General features: G+C 52.8%; 1 protein-coding gene across 10 annotated transcripts in view; it reads left to right on the forward strand.

The window, feature by feature from the left end:
- ARHGEF10L (Rho guanine nucleotide exchange factor 10 like) overlaps positions 1–5,942 on the forward strand; it is a 156,019-nt gene extending 150,077 nt beyond the window's left edge. For all 10 annotated transcript variants that reach the window (XM_048824695.2, XM_048824693.2, XM_048824700.2 and 7 more), the window contains 2 exons: positions 2,878–3,000; positions 4,899–5,942. In XM_048824695.2, coding sequence (XP_048680652.2) covers positions 2,878–3,000; positions 4,899–5,413 — 638 coding nt within the window. In that variant the 3' untranslated portion in view covers positions 5,414–5,942. The remainder of the gene's footprint in view (positions 1–2,877; positions 3,001–4,898) is intronic.
- The last annotated feature ends 11,495 nt before the right edge of the window (positions 5,943–17,437 follow it).

Here is a 17,437-nt window from a genome sequence, read left to right on the forward strand (position 1 = left end):
TGTCCCCACCCCTCACTCCAGTGATGAACAGGAGTAATTGTTTAATTCATAATAAAGGCAGTCGTCGTGTAAGTGGGTAGGTGGGGGGGTTGTTTGTTTTTTTTTAGGGCATGTTAAAAAATTGATCACTTCCTTTTCTTCCTGGGAGAGTGAGGGTTTTGGCATTAATGCGTTTTTGAACTTAAGCACCCTCATCCTTTTTAACCAGACAGGTCATTAATAAAGTCTTCGCGGAGAGCCCCGGCTTTCTCACGTAGCTCAGCAGATATATTGCTTCGGTGAATCCAACGCTGCAGTGTTAAGTCGCGGTGATAAAATATTTATTTGCCATTAGAAATCTTACTTTTTTTTTTTTTTTTGGATGTCTTGCTTTTCCTTTCTTGGAGCGAGCTTGGGGAGCCCAGCTGCAAAAGAGTTCTGAAGAGTTAAGGATCTTTAATGGGATTGCCAAGAGGTCTCACTGGCGATCGGGGCTCTGTTGTGCTCAGCGCTGCACAGACGCTTAGGCCTTGTCTGCACGAGCAAGTGGAACCATTTTAAACTATACCAGTTTAGTTCAAGCGGTTCCACCCCCATCAGCATGGACACAATTACATTGGTATTGCTAATTCCCAAACAGGTAGGGGGATACGATGTACCCGTTTATTACTAATCCCTAGCTCTCATATAGCACTGCTCATCAGCAGACCTCAAAGCCCCAGGTCAGTACCATTATCTCCATTTTACAGATGGGGAAACTGAGGCACGGGGGGGGTGCGGGGAGTGAGTTGCCCAGGCCAGTGGCAGAGTCGAAGAATAGATCTGAGTGCTAGTCCAGTGCTTTAGCCACTGGGCCACACTGCCGCCGCTATATCACTGTAACTATGTCCACCCTCGGGTTGGTCCTGGTATGTAATTGTTTTTTCTGGTAGAGCTATTTCAGTGACAAAGAAAAAATCATACCCCTAACCAGTATGGTCGCCTCGCTTGGCTGCCTTTGCCCCAGAGCTTACAGTCTAAACAGATTTCAGAGGAACAGCCGTGTTAGTCTGTATTCGCAAAAAGAAAAGGAGTACTTGTGGCACCTTAGAGACTAACCAATTTATTTGAGCATGAGCTTTCGTGAGCTACAGTGAGCTGTAGCTCACGAAAGCTCATGCTCAAATAAATTGGTTAGTCTAAACAGACAAGATGAACAAAGGGTGCCAGGGGACACTGAGGCTCAGGGCAGGGTGCTCAAAACATGGCTCTCAAGCCACCTCCTCTCCTTCTGCTTGCGCTCCTTGGTTTTTTTTACTGTTCGTTGAGGGGATGTGTGTGTTTTAATTTTGAACTAGCTCCTAGATGGGGGAGAGGGGTGCGGAGGGCGCCGATCATGGATGAGGCCTGGTGGGAGCCTAGCAGGAGGCAGGGAGCATTTCACAGCGTGTGCAGGGAAAGGTGGGCAACCGAATGTGTGCTGAGAACGGGGGGCAGGGGAGGCCGGGGGCCAAGCCTTCAGCCCTGAGCTGGGGGTGGGGAGGACAGGATGTGCAGCTGGGCTCGTGGCTGGAGTGGAGGAGGCGGCTGCTTAAGGGGGTCGGAGCAGCTGCCCTTTTCCTGCGGTGCTTGGGAATGGTGGGCGGCCACCTGTCCTGCTCTGGCGCCCTCCTGCTCTGCGGCTCAGTGGGGCTGCCTGCTCCTCCCTAGCCCCCTTGCTATTGCACATAGCCGGGGGCCTAGGTCCCTGCTGGTGCTCCTGTGCCCACCCCTGCCCCTCCTTATACCTGGGAGGGCTTCCCTTCCTGCCCCCCCCCCCGTCTGCTTGTGTCCTTTATCTCATCCTGGGCTGAGATAAAGGGGGGGCATGTCGTATTTCCCCAGGGGACTCTCCATCGCAAGCACAGGGACCCCGGTTGGCACAAAATGACTTGTACATCCTAGCACTGTGCACTAAGCATCCCGCTCGTCATTCGTCCTGCCTTGCGGGGTGGCTTGCCAGATCCCTGCCTCCCCCCATGTGTGATATGAGCCAGCCTTGCCCCCCCCCCCCCCCCCCGCCCCTCCGTGCAGTGATCGCATTGGGTGGATTTTTACCAGCCGGCCCCGGCCCCTGGTGGGGCGGAGAAATCTTCCTCTGTTTGGGTTCCCCTATGGAGCCTCGCCCTGCCACTTACCCCTCTCTCTGCTAGGGCCTCTCCTCCCCGCCTCCCATCCGCCCTCAGGTATGTCAGTGCTGGAGAGAGGAGACAGGCATCCTCGCCGAGCCGCCCGCACCCCCCACCTTCTTCTCCCAAACGTTGCCGCTAAAATGAAAAGACAGCGCCGCACCGATCACGCGGGAAGAGCTAATCTGGACTGACATCAAAAACATGTTAATTCATGGCAGTGAATTATCCGTCTCATTGTCGGTGCCGAGAAACAACGGGGTATTCTGTTCTTGCAAGGGAGAGGCACTCGTGCATTCAGAGTGTAAAACACGGCTCTGGAATCGCGCCGTCAGAGCTTTGCCAGTGCCGGCACCGGGGCCTTCGCCACGTGCTGCATGCTGGCGTTTCCTAGCCCCAGCTCTTGGCCAGCACCACTGCTGGGCCAGGGCGCTGGGTGGGTGCGGGCGGTGCTCTGCTTTCCCCGCCGTCCCCCAGCCAAGCTGGCCCCTTGTTCCCTTTCAGCGTCCCCTGCTGATGCAGCGTTGTCGTGCTCCCTTTGGAGCTGGCTTGTCCCTGGCCCCTCTCGTGCCAATCCCCCCTTGCCTGATGGTGCCAGTTAATGCCCCTTGGCATCCTGCTGGCTCTTATCCCCAAGCTTGCTGCTGTCGGAGTGCTCGTCTCCTGGTGCCCGTCTCACCCCCTCCACCACCTACGGCTGCAGCCTCTCCCTGGGGCAGATCGACATTCACTCCTTACTCTCCCCCAACAGGCCAGAAGAACGTCCGTGTCACCAGCCTGCTGATCTGCCAGGGGCTCCTGTGGGTTGGCACGGACCAGGGCATCATCGTGTTACTGCCTGTGCCCAGGCTGGAGGGCATCCCCAAAATCACTGGTGAGTCTGCTCTTCTGGTACATCTTGCCCCTGGGAGCTGGGCTGGGCAGAGCGGAGGGTTCTCAGCTGGGCCAGGAGGGAGATCGTCAGCTCTGCGTTGGTGCTAGTAGATGCCTGCCAAGCTAGGGTTAAGCTGCACCCGGGGGACTGGTGGAGAATCGCTGTGGGACTGCAGAGACATTGCAGCTGGCTCCTTCGCACGTCTTGCAGGGCAAGCAAAGTGCTCGCACTGGGATTTGCAAATGAGGCGAAGGGACCATGGCCCTCCAAGTCCCATGACATCCCAGTGGCATTTGGGCACATCTCTCCCTTGGATTCCTTCGCAGATCCCGGCCGAGACCAAACGCAGCCCTGGAAATCCAGCCTGTCGTGCTGCGGGCTCTGGGCTAGCGCGTCTGTTTTGTCAGCTTGCGTCGCGAGCCCCAGAGCGTGTTTCCACCGTGATCTCCGCGGCTCAGCAGGGTTTAGCGTGGCCGGCTCAGTGCTGGGGTGGGACGCCTCCCAGAAAGGCCCCGGGCCCTGCCAGAGGTGGCACCGGTGACTCAAGCGGCGCACTGAGCCAGCGGTAAATGGATGCCCGGATGCGCTGCTCGAAGGCGCTGTGCTGCGGGAAGCGTTGCCACTTGCATGGGTCTCAGGACTGGAAGCCGTAAGCGCTGCTTGTCCTGGAATGTCCCGTATTTATCCATGTGTTTGCGTAACCCCCCCTGCCCCGGCGCATGGGTGCGCCAGTGCATTTCGGTGCCCTCCTATGCCCATCAGGCGCACATTACAAAATGAAAGCCTGGCATGTTGCTTTGTGTTCGTGGGCACTCTCCCTCCCTCGGCTGAGTCCTGGACAAACTGAATGGGACCATGGAGATCTGTTGCCTTGTCGCACACCATGGGGGTTCTCATGGAGGAGACTTTAATGTGTGTCGTACCTCCCAGCCCCTTCCAGCGTGGGACACATGGGGCAAAAGGCCAGAATGAAACCCTTTGGGTCCTATCTCAGACAGCAGCCCCGTGCTCCCTGGCTCAGCCACTGGGAGACAGGGTCATTCTTCACTGCACCTGGGGAAGGAGAGGGCATGGTAAACTCCAGGGATGAACTAGAAGGGCTGCAGATCAGGGCTGGGGTGCCCTGATGGAGCTGTGGGTACCAGGGCTGGAAACGCTCTGTATTTCGCCTCTATTCCCTCCCACCCCCCCAGCAGGTGCTGCTGAATGTCAGCAAACAGCCCCGCTTGGGCACCATCTGATCCCCGAGAGAGGTCGTGTTACCGTCGCTGGGTCAAAACTGTCCCCGTCACGACCACAACGGGTGGGCTGAGCTTCCCTTTCAGGACTGGCCACTGGGATTTCCCAGCATTCCCCTCCCCCCCCATTAATATGAACCTTGAGTCGCACCGCGGGGGGGTAAAAGGGGGCACAGCACATAGTCAGGGAACAGGGAGTCCCAGGGGCCATGAGGTGGGAGGGGACTTGGGACTGTAGGCAGAATCAGAGGGGGTGGAATAAGGAGCCATCGGCTCCATTGGGAAAGGCTGGGTGTGGCATAGCCAGACCCAGCAGGCGCACGCAGCACGTCAGCCCAGATCCCTTTAATGATTTCAGTGGAAATTAGAAGGATCTGGGCCGTTGGGCCGGCTATGCAGCTCATGCACATCACGGAGGGCTGAGCGCTCTGGCCCCTGCTCTCCTCGCGGGCGCAGGGTTAACGGTGAGGAGCGGAGAGCTCGGGCCTGTCTGTGCATCTCAGAATAACGTGCTCTAGTTATCGAGGCAGCAGGGAGCCGCCGGGACTCAGCAGACGAGCCTTCCAATATTTATGAGGCGTGAACTTGATTTGTTTTCTGAAGCGTTTCCTGTTAATAAAACCTCTCTCTCTTTCTCTCTCCTCCCGGCTCCTCTCCCAGGGAAAGGCATGGTCTCTCTGAACGGCCACTGTGGCCCTGTGGAATTCCTGGCCGTGGCCATCAGCACCCTGGCCCCGGACGTGCTGAAGAACGAAAAGGAGGAGGAGGGCGGCCAGGAGGAGAAGCCGGACGGCCCGTCTCCAGAGCTGTCTGCCCTCGACAAGCCCCCGGCCGGGGAGATGAGGAAGAAGGGGATCCTCCTGAAGTACCGCCTCCACTCCACCTCCCACCTGCCTGGGCAGCTGCTCTCGGTGAAAGATGCCCCTCTGGCGCCGGGTGGGAGCACCCTGGAGCACAGCGAGGAGGACGGCTCCATCTACGAAATGGCCGACGACCCGGACATCTGGGTGCGGAGCAGGCCGTGCACCCGGGACACTCACCGCAAGGAGATCTCCTCGGTGGCCATCATCTCCGGCGGGCGGGGCTATCGGAATTTCAACCCCAGCAGCAAGCTGCCGGCCTGCAGCGAGACGGACAGCACTCTTCTCATATGGCAGGTCCCTTTGATGCTATAGCGTCGACGGCATCCGCTACCTGCAACGCAGCACTTAGGGTGGCTAACTCTGGCTCCGGACTCATGCCAAGCCCCATGAGGAGCGGCCTGCACCAGGGAATGCTGGGATTGTATCTGCTACCGTCCCAGGCCAACCTAGGGAATGACTTGCCTGCTGCTCAGGAGGGGGTGAAGCCTCTTCCACTTACCAAACAAATGAACACCCCTTCTCACTCCCCTTTTTTTAAAGACTTTTTTTCAAATGTACTATTCTTTTTCTTGAGAAACCAGCTCGTTTTTTGGGGGGTTCTTTTACCGTTGTGGGGTGCGTCGGGAGCAGCACCCTCCCTGCGGGCTGAGGAGGTTTGCTGAGCTCTTGGGCACGTCCCTTCCGAAGGGGGCGTGAGCGTCTGTGTGTCTGTGTGTGAATATATGAAAATATATATATATATAAAAATCTAATTCTGTATATTGTTACGGGTATAAATAAAACCATCTGTATATATTGTGGCATCCAGAAGTGCAGGAATAAAAAGGGGGCGCACATTGCAGACCGACGGGTACTGTGTTCTCTTGAGCTTCGCTGGCCGGTCGCGTGGGGTTCAGCTGGGGCGCCCTGCAGACATTGTGGTGCATGTACCTTTGGGCCTTGGTTTTGAGGTGGGCAGGAAACGGCTTTCCCAGCCATGAGGATTTACACTGTTTCAAAGGATGCCTGCTTTGGCACAGGGACGAACCCCGCAAGCTTTCCATGTTTCCCATGACAAACCAGACAGCTGCTCCCACCAAAATAGCGGTGGTTGGGCCCTCAGCTGGGATGTGGGAAACCCAATTCCAGGTCACAGGAATCCTAGAAGCATGGGGCTGGAAGTGTCCTTGAGAAGTCACCAAGTCCAGGCCCTGCGCTGAGATACAACCAAGAAAACCTAGACCACCCCTGACAGGCGTTTGTCCAACTTGTTCTTGAAAACGCCAGTGATGGGGATCCCACAGCCTCCCTTGGTAACCTACTCTAGAGCTCAACTGGCCTTTATACCCCTAATATCTAACTTATATCTCCCTTGCTGCAGATTAAGCCCATTACAACTTGTCCTACCTTTAGCAGACATGGAGAACAAGTGATCACAGCCCTGTTTATAACAGCCCTTCGTTTATTTGAAGACTATTATCAGGTCCCCGCTCAGTGTCTTTTCTCAACACTTAACAGGTCCAGTCTTTTTAACCTTTCCCCATAGGTCAGGTTTGCTAAACCTGATTCTCCCCTCGTCTCCTACATCCCAGGTGAGCGCCATAACCATGGGGCTGCGTGGGCAGGAGGGTGTTTGGAGCCGAAATCCCATTCTGGACTGGAGAGCGCTTCCTGACTAAAGTTCTCTTGAAACAATCTCTTTTGCGGGAAAAGTTTCAGGGTTGAGAAATCCACATTCTGTGATGATGAAATGTTTCATTGAAAAATTCCTGACCAGCTCTAGTCTGGCTGCATTAGGTTTCTGTCTGGCAGGTGCTGAAATGTGTTGAGAGATCCGTCTGTCCTTGTGGCCAGTGACAGCAAAGGCCTGGGCTTAACTAAGCTTGGCCACTAGGTCTCTCTTCACTGCAGAGTTAATTCAAGCTGACTCTGCTTGAGTTACTCCTCTCACTTGGGTTTGAGCCTATACCCCCCTCTCGTGCCATCCAGTTGGAGTGAAGTGTTTGTGTGTGTGAGAGGGAGTCGAGTTGGGGGCAACACATGAGTTAACTCTGCAGTGAAGACAAGTCTGGTGTGATTGCCTTGTGTCCTCAGACCCAATCCCCTCTGTTAGGGCTGAGCCACCTTGGCAATGGGTAGGATGCTGGGGGAAGCTTGCTTTGTCGTTGACTCTGGTGTTGGCACAGAATTCCAGTTTCCAGGCCTGCCAAGCCAACACCTATCCCATCAGTGCAAACGCTTGAGCCCTAGCTAGGTGTGGCCGTCTCCCGCACACAGCCCTGCTATGGCTGACGGAGCGTTTCCTTTAGCTCAAACAGCAGGGGCCTGCTGTTTCAGAGGCGAAGGCTGTAGGCTCTGTGCCCGGTGTCGTATGTGGATGACCTTGTCATCTGCAAAACTGGAAACAATGGGGCTGGGGGATGATGTTACTAGAGGTTCTTTCTGGGATAAATCCAACCACCTAAGTCCTTGTGACTGGAGATCCCCAGCATGGGCTTTGTGTAAAGAGGGTGGTTGTTGTGCTTTGTCTTGCCAAATTCCTACATGTTGGTTGCCTCCATTCCACCTGTGTGTTTTCAGCTGGATTGGGATCCGCTTCCGAGTGCTCTGTGCCATTGAACAGCTGTTTTCATGCCATTCGCTGTCGGCCCCCATGTCGTGACTAGAGTGGATAATGGGATGGGTGCCACTCTGGCTCTGGTGTCTGGGCAGCGAGCTGTGCTGGGAAGGGACGCAGTTCACTGAGCTTCTGAGAGTTTTGCGTGGCTTGTGTTAGAGCAGTTGGCCCAGGCTTGATGTCTAGCCAGGGCCAAAGATCCAAAAGGCACATGGGGGGGAAGCCGTCACTAGCATCAGGAGTTCTTATTGCAAACCCTGGAATGCAATTTTTGGTGCAGCCTGTGGGCGCGAAAGCCTTCAGCATAGCACTGGTGGCTGGTGTTGCAGGTCTTTGGAAGGGGAGCCAAGGATCTGGACTTGGTCTGTGCAAACAAACCTCTTCATTGAATGGGTTTAGCTTCTAAAGGACTTAGCGAGGACTTGTTACTTAATGAGCCATGGAGCTTGGGGAGTCTAAACAGCCTTCGCCTGCCCCTTTGTTGGATGAACACCACAGGGCAGCCCCGTGTTTTCCACGCCTCCGTCTAGAGAAGAAACCTGGTAGGTCCTTCAGCCTCTGCCTCCCGACAGGCTGGCTGCCTTCTTGCTAATCAGCAAGAGGTGATGACACCAATTGCTACTGCAGCTGTCTCCTCGCCCAGCAAAGCTGCAATGGAATAGGAGATTCCACACTCCACAGCTAGCAGGGCTGGGAGTCAGCGGCGCTCAGCTGGATTCTCCCTGCTGATGGGGCTATCCCCAACCAGTGACTGCAGACACTCTGTCCTTCTGTCTTCACCCCACCCAAGAAGGCTCCAGGGGCAGCTACCCTCAGCGATGTGCCTGGCAGCAGAGATCCCGGCAGGAAAGGGGGAGCAGACAATGTGGAAACATGGGTAGGTTTTGGGGTGCATGTATGGAGTAGCCATTCTAGGGGAGATCACCACTTACCATTTTAAAGGCTCTGGGCCTGCTCCTTGGTGGGGGTACATCAGCATAGCTCTATTGATTTCTATGGAGTGACCCAGATTTATATTAGCTGGGGTTCTGTCCTTCATTCTTCAGGGGAACAGCGATGAACAATCCCGCAGGAAGCTACAGTCCTGTTCCTTTCAAGGTGTTGCTCCCTCCCCCCATAGCTGAAGTTCAGGGTGCCGTCTCAGTTCTTCTCTGCAATACAAATATCTTCTGGGTGCAGCAGCCAACGGGTGAACCTTCCAAACCCGGAGTGGGCCAAGAGGAGGAAAATGAGTCCTAGAGTCGGGGCTCTCTGCCACCAGCTCAGTCCCATTGTAATGGCTCTGGCAGCCCGCTGTAGTCCGAGGTCCAGAAATACAGCGCAGCCTTCAAACAGGAAGGGAGGGGAACATGGCGTCCCCTTCAAAGACATGGTGCCAGTCCTCTGGGTTATTGTTTGCACTGTGGCAGCACCTAGAGGTCCAGTTGATACCAGGGCCTGTTGTGATGATTGTGCCATCTATGCAGACAGGAGAGGCCGAGGGTGGGGGAAGGGGCGCAACGTGTTATCCCCATTTTACAGATGGAGAACTAAGGCCCAGATCCTTAAAGCTAGTTAGGTTCATTGGATTCAATGGCAGTGAGGAGTCAAATTATCTTTGACGAGCTCAGCCTAAGTGACTTAGATCTCTGAACGCAGATCTCTCGAGTCCCACCCCAGCACCCAAACCCCGATACCATCCTTCCTCCCTGTCTTGGTTGCATAGCACAGCTGGCGTGGGAGGCATGATAATCAATGAAGAGGTTACAAGACGTACCTGGTGGCTTCCTGCACCTCCCCTACACTCCCTGACTGTCTCCTCCCGACAGGAGCAAGCCCCTGAGTGGACAGTTGGGCACAGGAGCTGGTGGGAACGGCTAGATTTTCCTGTCCCACGGAGTCCTTCTGTTGAACTGATGCTTTAGGTTCACTTTAATCTGCCTGAGGACAGGCAGGGGAAGGGATGAGCCAAGGAATATTGGCGTGGAGGGTCGGGGTTGGGAAAGCGAAGATCTGATAGAAGCCCCCTTGGTGCCAAACTTCAGACGGCAGGAAGACGCCTTCTCAAGAAACGCAAATGCCGCGTGCTCTTCTGGCGTGCACCACCTTGCTTGTTCCCTGAATAATTCTTGAGGCTCAAGTGTCGGGCATCCAGCCTACCTGCTCTGCTCTGCAGGAGCATCAGCCCTGAAAGATGTGCAGAGACTGCCATCGGGCCAGACATGGCTGCTGCCCAATGCCAAGCTGTCTGCCCACTGGGGCCATTGGTTCTGGTACAGCAAGGGTCTTCCCTGGCACCATGGTGGCCAGGCACTTACAGGGGAAGTGCTGCATTCTTCAGAAACATGTTCCAGGGGCAGCTTTGTCTAGGCTGGAGCTGGAACTGTTGTTGCCAGTAGGGGTCCGTACGCTAGTTCTGAGCTGCACGCTAAAAATAGCGGTGATGGCAGGAGTGGCCAGCTGCCATGCGTACATGCCCAGGCTTCAGCTGGGATCACCCTCGAGGCAGCTGGGCTCCCTTCACCGTGGCTGGGAGGCTGCTATTTTTAGCTTGCTATCACGAGCACGTGTGCGCGAACTGGAAACTACACCTCTCGCTCCATTGTAGTCGTCCTCGGAGAGAGAGCTGGAGACGGACCTCCAGCAGGACTTGCATCTATGTGACATAGGAGTACTTCTGGAAATTCGACTGTCCAGGCTTTTACAAGCCAAGCTTCTAGAGCATGGGACGGTTTGGTTTAAATTCTCAGGGTTCATGCAACACATTCTGTTTGGGCTGCTGTTCTGAGCGAGGTCACGCACCTCCTTGAATTTGTAGGTGGAATGATGCCCGCAAGTCAAGGTGAAACTCAGCCCAAACCACCAGCTTAAACGTGTTTTCTGCTTGCAACTGTGCTTTGACCCATGTTTGCTTGGAAGGGGTAGGAGCAATGGTCTCACATTGCAGTGAGGGAGGTCTAGGTTGGAGATTAGGAAATGCTATTTCACTAGGAGGGTGGTGAAACACTGGAATGGGTTACCTAGGGAGGTGGTGGAATCTCCTTCCTTTTCAGTTTTTAAGGTCAGGCTTGACAAAGCCCTGGCTGGGATGATTTAGTTGGGGATTGGTCCTGCTTTGAGCAGTGGGTTGGGCTAGATGATCTCCTGAGATCTCTTCCAACCCTAATCTTCTGTGATTCTATGATTCTAGTGGGGATGAGGGTGGGGGGAGGGGTTGTAACCCAGTGGCTGTCAGGGGTCATTACCAAAGATTTCCAGAGCTCTAAAATATTCTTTCCTCTCACTCAACAAATTCTTTGCTTCCTGGTCCTCCATCCTGGGTTGTCGTGCTCCTTCTGCTTTCTTCTGACTGGGCAGAGGACTGAACGGGACCCCCAAGGAGCTTCTTGTTTCTGTTTTAAGAACTCGGGATCATGCCCCCTGCTCAGGTATTGAATGGTGCTGCCTTTGCAGCTACAAGACCAGCTGGCGAGAGATTCTGGCTGGGAATCGAACTCCAGTTCCCAGCTTGGCTGGCCGTGGTTCAGTGCTGATTTAAAATGTCTCTGCACTAACCATTGAGGCGTTTTAATATGATCAACATTTGCCGCCATGCTCTGTTGCAAAATCTGCCAAATCCTTCCTTCATGTAGTGGATAGGATTGTAGTGATGCATCAAAGCTGAAATTGGTCTTTCCATCCTTGCCCACTATGCTGCTGGTCAGGAGGAGAGGGGAGGAGGAGGGTCAGGCTGTGGAGAAGGAGGAGACCCCAGGAGTCAATTAGCCGAGCTGGCCGGAGGCAGACAGTTCTGTTACCCAGGTGCAGCATTCGATCAAAACCAAAATCTTTTGAATGCTTTTGTGAAAGCAGAATTTTGTGGGCATGCACATATGTGCTGGTAGTTAGGGCCACCAGCTTGGGACGTGGGAGACCAAGTCCCTGCTCTGCCTGGGATGAAACACTGCTCTGGTGCCCTGTAGAGTGGGGTCTCCTCTTCCCCAAGATGGAACGCACAGCTGAACGTTAGAAATTTCCTGCAAAAAATAAAATTCTGAAAATCGTTGATTCGGTACCATCAAAACCGTGCCAGTTAGACTGTGCTTGGTGGTTAACCAGCTGGGACGGTCTGGAGCCCGGGTCCTGGGAAAAGGCAGCAGAAAGCAGCGAATCTTTGAGCAGGACAATTCACCCAGCTGCAGTGCGTCTCAGCCACTAATGACAGGTTGCTCCATCCAGCCGTCTGCGCGAGAGAAGGAATCCTGGACAGGGGAAGACGGAAATTTTGTCCGAGGACTAAATCAATTTAAAATAGGATCCTCTGATGGCTTCAATTTGATTTTCATTTTCAGCATTGCAGTTATCAGATTTATAGTCCCAGCTATTCATCCTTGAAATGGGACAGCCTGGCCGGAGCTGTCAGAAACAAGAAGAGTATCTGGCTTACACCAATTCCCTAGTATTTTGCTAATTAGACATCAAATCTGCATGTATTTTTTTTTTTTTTTTGCACAGCCTTTCCTTAATAAGTTTTCCTGCATCTCATCTGCTGTTGCATACAGAAACATGGTTAGTTCATGGATTCTGGGGAGGGTTGGGCCCGTCTTGGGGTCAGATCCTCCGCTGGTGTATATGAGCGTAGCTGCCTTGAAGACCATGGAGCTGTGTTTTTTTTTTTTTTTTTTTTTATGCCAGGTGAGAATCTGGATCCTCACCTTATGGCATCAGTGCAAGTAGTTCTTTTTGTAATCTCCTACATCTCTCTTCAGCATCTGCTCAGGTCTTTAAGCACCTAACCCCTGTAGCAATCAAGGGGAGTTCGGTGTCTAAATCCTTTTGAGGCTCTTGGGCATAATGGCCAAACTTCTGAAAAGTGACGAGTGATTTGGGGTGGCTCAATCTCTGAGTGGCCCAAGTGGGTGACCCCTTCGAGGGTGTTCAGAGAGGGCTTGCTCATCATGTTCTGAAAATGAAACCCCTTCAGATGGTCTCCAACCAGACACCCCAAGTTGCGTGACAGTCGTAGCGTGGCCCAGCTCTTGGCCAGCTGTGTGCTCCTCACCTGGAGGCGGCACCTGGTTCTCCTGCAATACCGGCCTTGCCCCTGCCAACCAGCTGCGGCCACAAAGGGCAGTTTGTGATGTTAGGTGAGCAATGAGCAGCGGATTCTGATCAACCTGCCAGAAGCCAAAGGGCTGCGTCTTTCATGGAACCATCCAGGCAATTTAAAACGAAATGAAAAGAGCTGAGTGAATTGCAGAAAACTCTGTGCTGGCCGTGCAGAATGCTAGGGCCTGTTTCTTGCTGGATTCTGTGAAGCCTTGCGGGGGCCTTAAAAGGACCCCTTGAAAGGCCCATTTCTGCCTGGCAATGGTGTACCTGCTGTAGCTACATGTAACGCCAAAGATGATTAGAACTCCGAGCAGAGGGCGGGGGGAGGAATTTCTCTATTCCCCCCCCACACAGTTTAATTTGTGCAGTTGCGGCTCATGCTAGGGTGGCCAACTTTCCAGTTTGTGAAAACCGGACGCTGAGCACCAGAACCTCCCCTGCCCTGCCCCACCTCGTCCCTCGAGGCCCCGTCCCCCACTCGTCTCCCCGCCCATCGGTCGAAAACCGGACACCTGGCAACCCATCCATGCCTTTGCAATTGGGATGCAGGTGAACCACCTTCTACAAAATACTGCAGCAACCCCCACAAACTTCAGCCTGGAGGTGCAATTGCTGTCATAGCCTGGAACTGCTGCTGCCCTGGCAAATCTGCAGAGGAGCCTTTTGACAATGCCCCAGAAATGACACTGAGCAAGAAACCCTGCGTCACGAGGAACGGCCTTCAATACAGGTCCCTGTCTGTGCTCAGATGTGACCCCTGCTCCCGCCTCGGCCATCACTAGGGTATCTGAGGGCCTCGCAGTCAGGAATGGAATGATCTTCACAACCTCCTTGTGAGGTGGGGAAATTGTACGGTGGGGGAGCTGAGGTGTGGCAAGATTAAAGAGTTTCAAGGACTCAGCACCCATCTTTGGGGCCAGATTTTCCAAAGAGCACTGGCTCCATTTAGGCATCTTCTACTGGGAAGCTTATGCCCAGATTTTCAAGAGTCCAGCACCCAACGTGCTGCACTGTCTTGAAAAATGTGGTCACCTATTTTAGTGCAGAAATGGGACCTGAGCTCTTTTGAAAATCTGGCCCGAAGTGACTTGGCCAAGATCCCTCCGGGAGCCTGTGGCAGAGCCAAAAACTTGACCCCGGCCACCTGAGTCCCAGGCTGATGCCTTAACCACAAGCCCATCCTTTTGGCCTGGATTTTGTGATTCTAAACGAGGGATGCGCTGGAAATGTTCCAGAGTCTGCATCTACATAGCAGTGGTTTTCGTTATTGTATCTGACACAGCCATCAGCTCTCTTTGCACTTCAGAACGTTCTTGATTGATGAATAGAAATTGCTTGCCAATCGAGTCGAGTTCAGCAGCTATGAACCAAGGGATCATCCCCAGAGGCAGGAGCAAAGGCCACCATACGCGGCCTCTGGCCCGTTAGAACCTTTAGCCTACCTGGGCTGGGACTCTGTAGTTAAGATACAGCAGACTGGAGGGTGCAAGGTTTAATTTTGTCTAATAAGGGGGCATGCGGGGCCCAATCCAAAGCCCATTAAAGGTTACCAGCTTATTCAAAGCTCTAGTCTATGGGTCTTTCTAGTGACTTTGTGGACGTTGGAGCAGGCCTGAAACAAAGTGTTTTTAAGTGACCACGAGAGCCAGAGGGATGCACCTGGCCCCTTGTCCACACCCTTTACAGTGAGACCAAGCAGTGCAGGGCTTGATCAGGATTCTCTCGGAGCCAGGTTCCGGCAGCAGCTGCTCAGGGTTACGTTGTTAGCTGCGCTCCGGAGGGCTTGATTATCGTTTATCAAATTAATGTACTTTAGCCGGTGCGGCTGTGTAATGAAGATATTTTGCGGCACCTCGTTTTCTGCCGGCTGTCTAATAAGGAAGGTATTTCACTTCTGAGAGGAGCTGGGTCTTGCAGATTGAAGCCGTCAGAGCGAACAAACTAATTCCTGTTTCCTTTAATGAGATCGGCTATATGGAACGTGCAGGTAGGTCGGACCCGTGAGCTGGTCCACGTGTATAAATCCCTCTCACCTTGGCAGAGGGCTGCCAAAATGCAAGGCCTTTCTATGCTCTCTGGGAAGCCAGCTCTTCAACTGGTGTAGCACCATTGACTACCACTGATGTGGTGCTGTGCTCATGGGTAGTGTTTGGGGATCTATCCCATTGACTTCAATGGCACTTACATGGATTTACACCACCTGAGGGTCCAACCCAGAAGATTTTTCTTTCCTGGCTTTGATGATGAGAATTATTTGCTGAATCATGATTTCTAAGGCTGTACAATAGCAGATCCTCTGTCAGTGGGATAATGATGAGAACCAGGGCCTAGGCTAGTAATTCTAGTAACTCGCTCCTATCTAGCACTTCTCTTCCAGAGCTCTCAAAGTGCTTGTGATGTCCTGGCTCTTGAACCCAGGTGCGCAAGTGCCCAGACAGCTGCTGCAACCTGGCCTCCACCCAATGCCTACTGACACCTGCTGGGCTGAGAAGCTGCTAGGACAACAGCCCCAGCCAAAGCACAGGGTTGCCAATTTTGGATGGATGTATTCCTGGAGATTTCACATGACATAATCTTTCCAAGAATTAAAAATTAATCTTTAGACTCCAGGACAATCCTGGAGGGTTGGCAACCCCACCAAAGCACCACCCATGGGAGCTCTGATTGGAGGATTGCCCTGCTCCACTGATTGGTCCAACTAGGCTATTTAAGCCAGAAGGAGACACAGGAAGTTTGTCCGAACAACAGAGGGGTTTCCTGTTGTGGCTGCATGGGACCCTGCTTGTATCTGCTTCCTGCACTCAGCCCTATTCCTCATTCCAGCACCACTCCTGGTGCCTGCCTTTGCTCCTGTTCCCACCATGTTCCTGCTCCGTCCTTGATCCTGGCCTCTCCTCCTGCCCTTACACCTCACCTCTAATCCTCAGCAACCAATCCTGGCTTTGACTTCTCACCCTGACTCTGGTGCTGACCCTTGGCTTCATTCCCCAACTTGGGTGCCTGCTCTGCCCACTAGCCCTGACTACTAGGCCAGACCACCTACATCCTGGTCCCTAATGGTGCTTTACAAAGAAGGTAACTATCATTATACCTGATGGGAAAATAGAAGTGAAGTGATGACTTATGTGTATGGGTGACCCAGGGCATGAGACTGTTCCTGCCTCCAAAGCGTTAATAATCCAAATGGATAAGTCAGAATAAAATTGCCCAAGGTCCCACCTGTTCATGGCAAAGCCAGGAATAGGAGCCAGGTCTTCTGAATCGTAGTCCAGTGCCTTAGTCCCTGGATCACACCGCCTTTTACCCCCATCTGCCTAAGGCTAACCCAGCAAGGGGCCCCTCTGACTTGCTGAACTGCGTAGGATGAGTTAGGAGTTCACAAACGATGAACAAACTGAACTTGAATATGCAAATGGATTTTGAGCAGGATGGCTTTTGACCTTAAATGAGAAGTGGAGGAGAAGGACCACAGGGTCTGGGTCAAAGGCGTTCAAGCTGGCTACACTCGAGGAAGCAGAGGAATGGTAAGCTCTTGTATCTCCTGGAGGAATGGGACAGCGGTTGGTGGTGTGGCGACTGATTTATTACAATGCAGGTAACAAAGTCGTGACTCTTTAGGGCTCTAGACCTGTTGCTTTATCTCAAGTACTTAAGTGACCCCCGTTACTATTATATTTGAGGACCTCAAAAAAAATCTTCATACTGTATTTATCCTCAAAACACCCTGGGGGTGCTCTGATCCCTGTTTGAGGGACCAAGAATCCGTGAGTCAAAGGTCACACAGACAGAACAGAGAACCTAACCTGTGTCTCTGGCAAGTATCCTAACCTCTGGGTCATCCTTCCTCTCCAAGTCCTTGCTCCCAGCTGCAGCAGCGATTGACCTATGCTCCTACTACACCAAGAGCCCCCACGATTGGATTGATGCAGGTATTTATGGCCCTGTTAATCAGCGTAGCATCTGAATGTCTCAAAACTTCCAGTAGCTTCTGAGAGTGGTGGAGCAGTTTCCATCTGGCGGAAGTGGCTGAGTTGCACTGATGGGTCACTAGAACTGGTTGAAAAAGGCAGAAAGACTTTCACAAAGAATGTTATTGTGCTAAAATGTTTCATCTAAATAGCAAAAAGTTTTCATTAAAAATTAAAAAAGAAAAAAGTTTGCCAAAAATTGTGGCCAAAATCTTGACTTTTTAAAAATCAGTTCTACTGATGTCATTTCATTACGATATTAGGCCCCAATCCCGCAATCGGATCCGAGCAGAAAGACCTTTGCATTTGATGGTAGGTTTGGAGCCATGATGATTTGCAAGAGGGCAACTTTGCTGCTGAAAGAAAACTGTTTCCAGTAGTCGTCATAATTCCTAGATTTTATACAGAGCTTTCGATCAATTGATCGCCAAGTGTTTTACACAGCAGGTCAGTATCATTATCCCCATTTTATAGATAGGAAAACTGAGGCTCAAGGAGGTAAAGTGACTTGCTGAACATCCTCCAGCGGGCCAGGGCAAAGCTAGGACCAGAACCCACATCTGCTGATTCCCAGTCCAGCTGTATGCACACTGCCTTCCTACCACTAATGGATACCCCAGATCGATTTAAATATACTGGGGTGACGATGTATAGAGAAGATAGCCAGACTCTGAGATGCTAGCCGGCGGGATTTCTTGGCAA

The sequence above is a fragment of the Caretta caretta genome, chromosome 18 (genome assembly GCF_965140235.1).
Source record: "Caretta caretta isolate rCarCar2 chromosome 18, rCarCar1.hap1, whole genome shotgun sequence".
NCBI classification, from domain to species: domain Eukaryota; kingdom Metazoa; phylum Chordata; order Testudines; family Cheloniidae; genus Caretta; species Caretta caretta.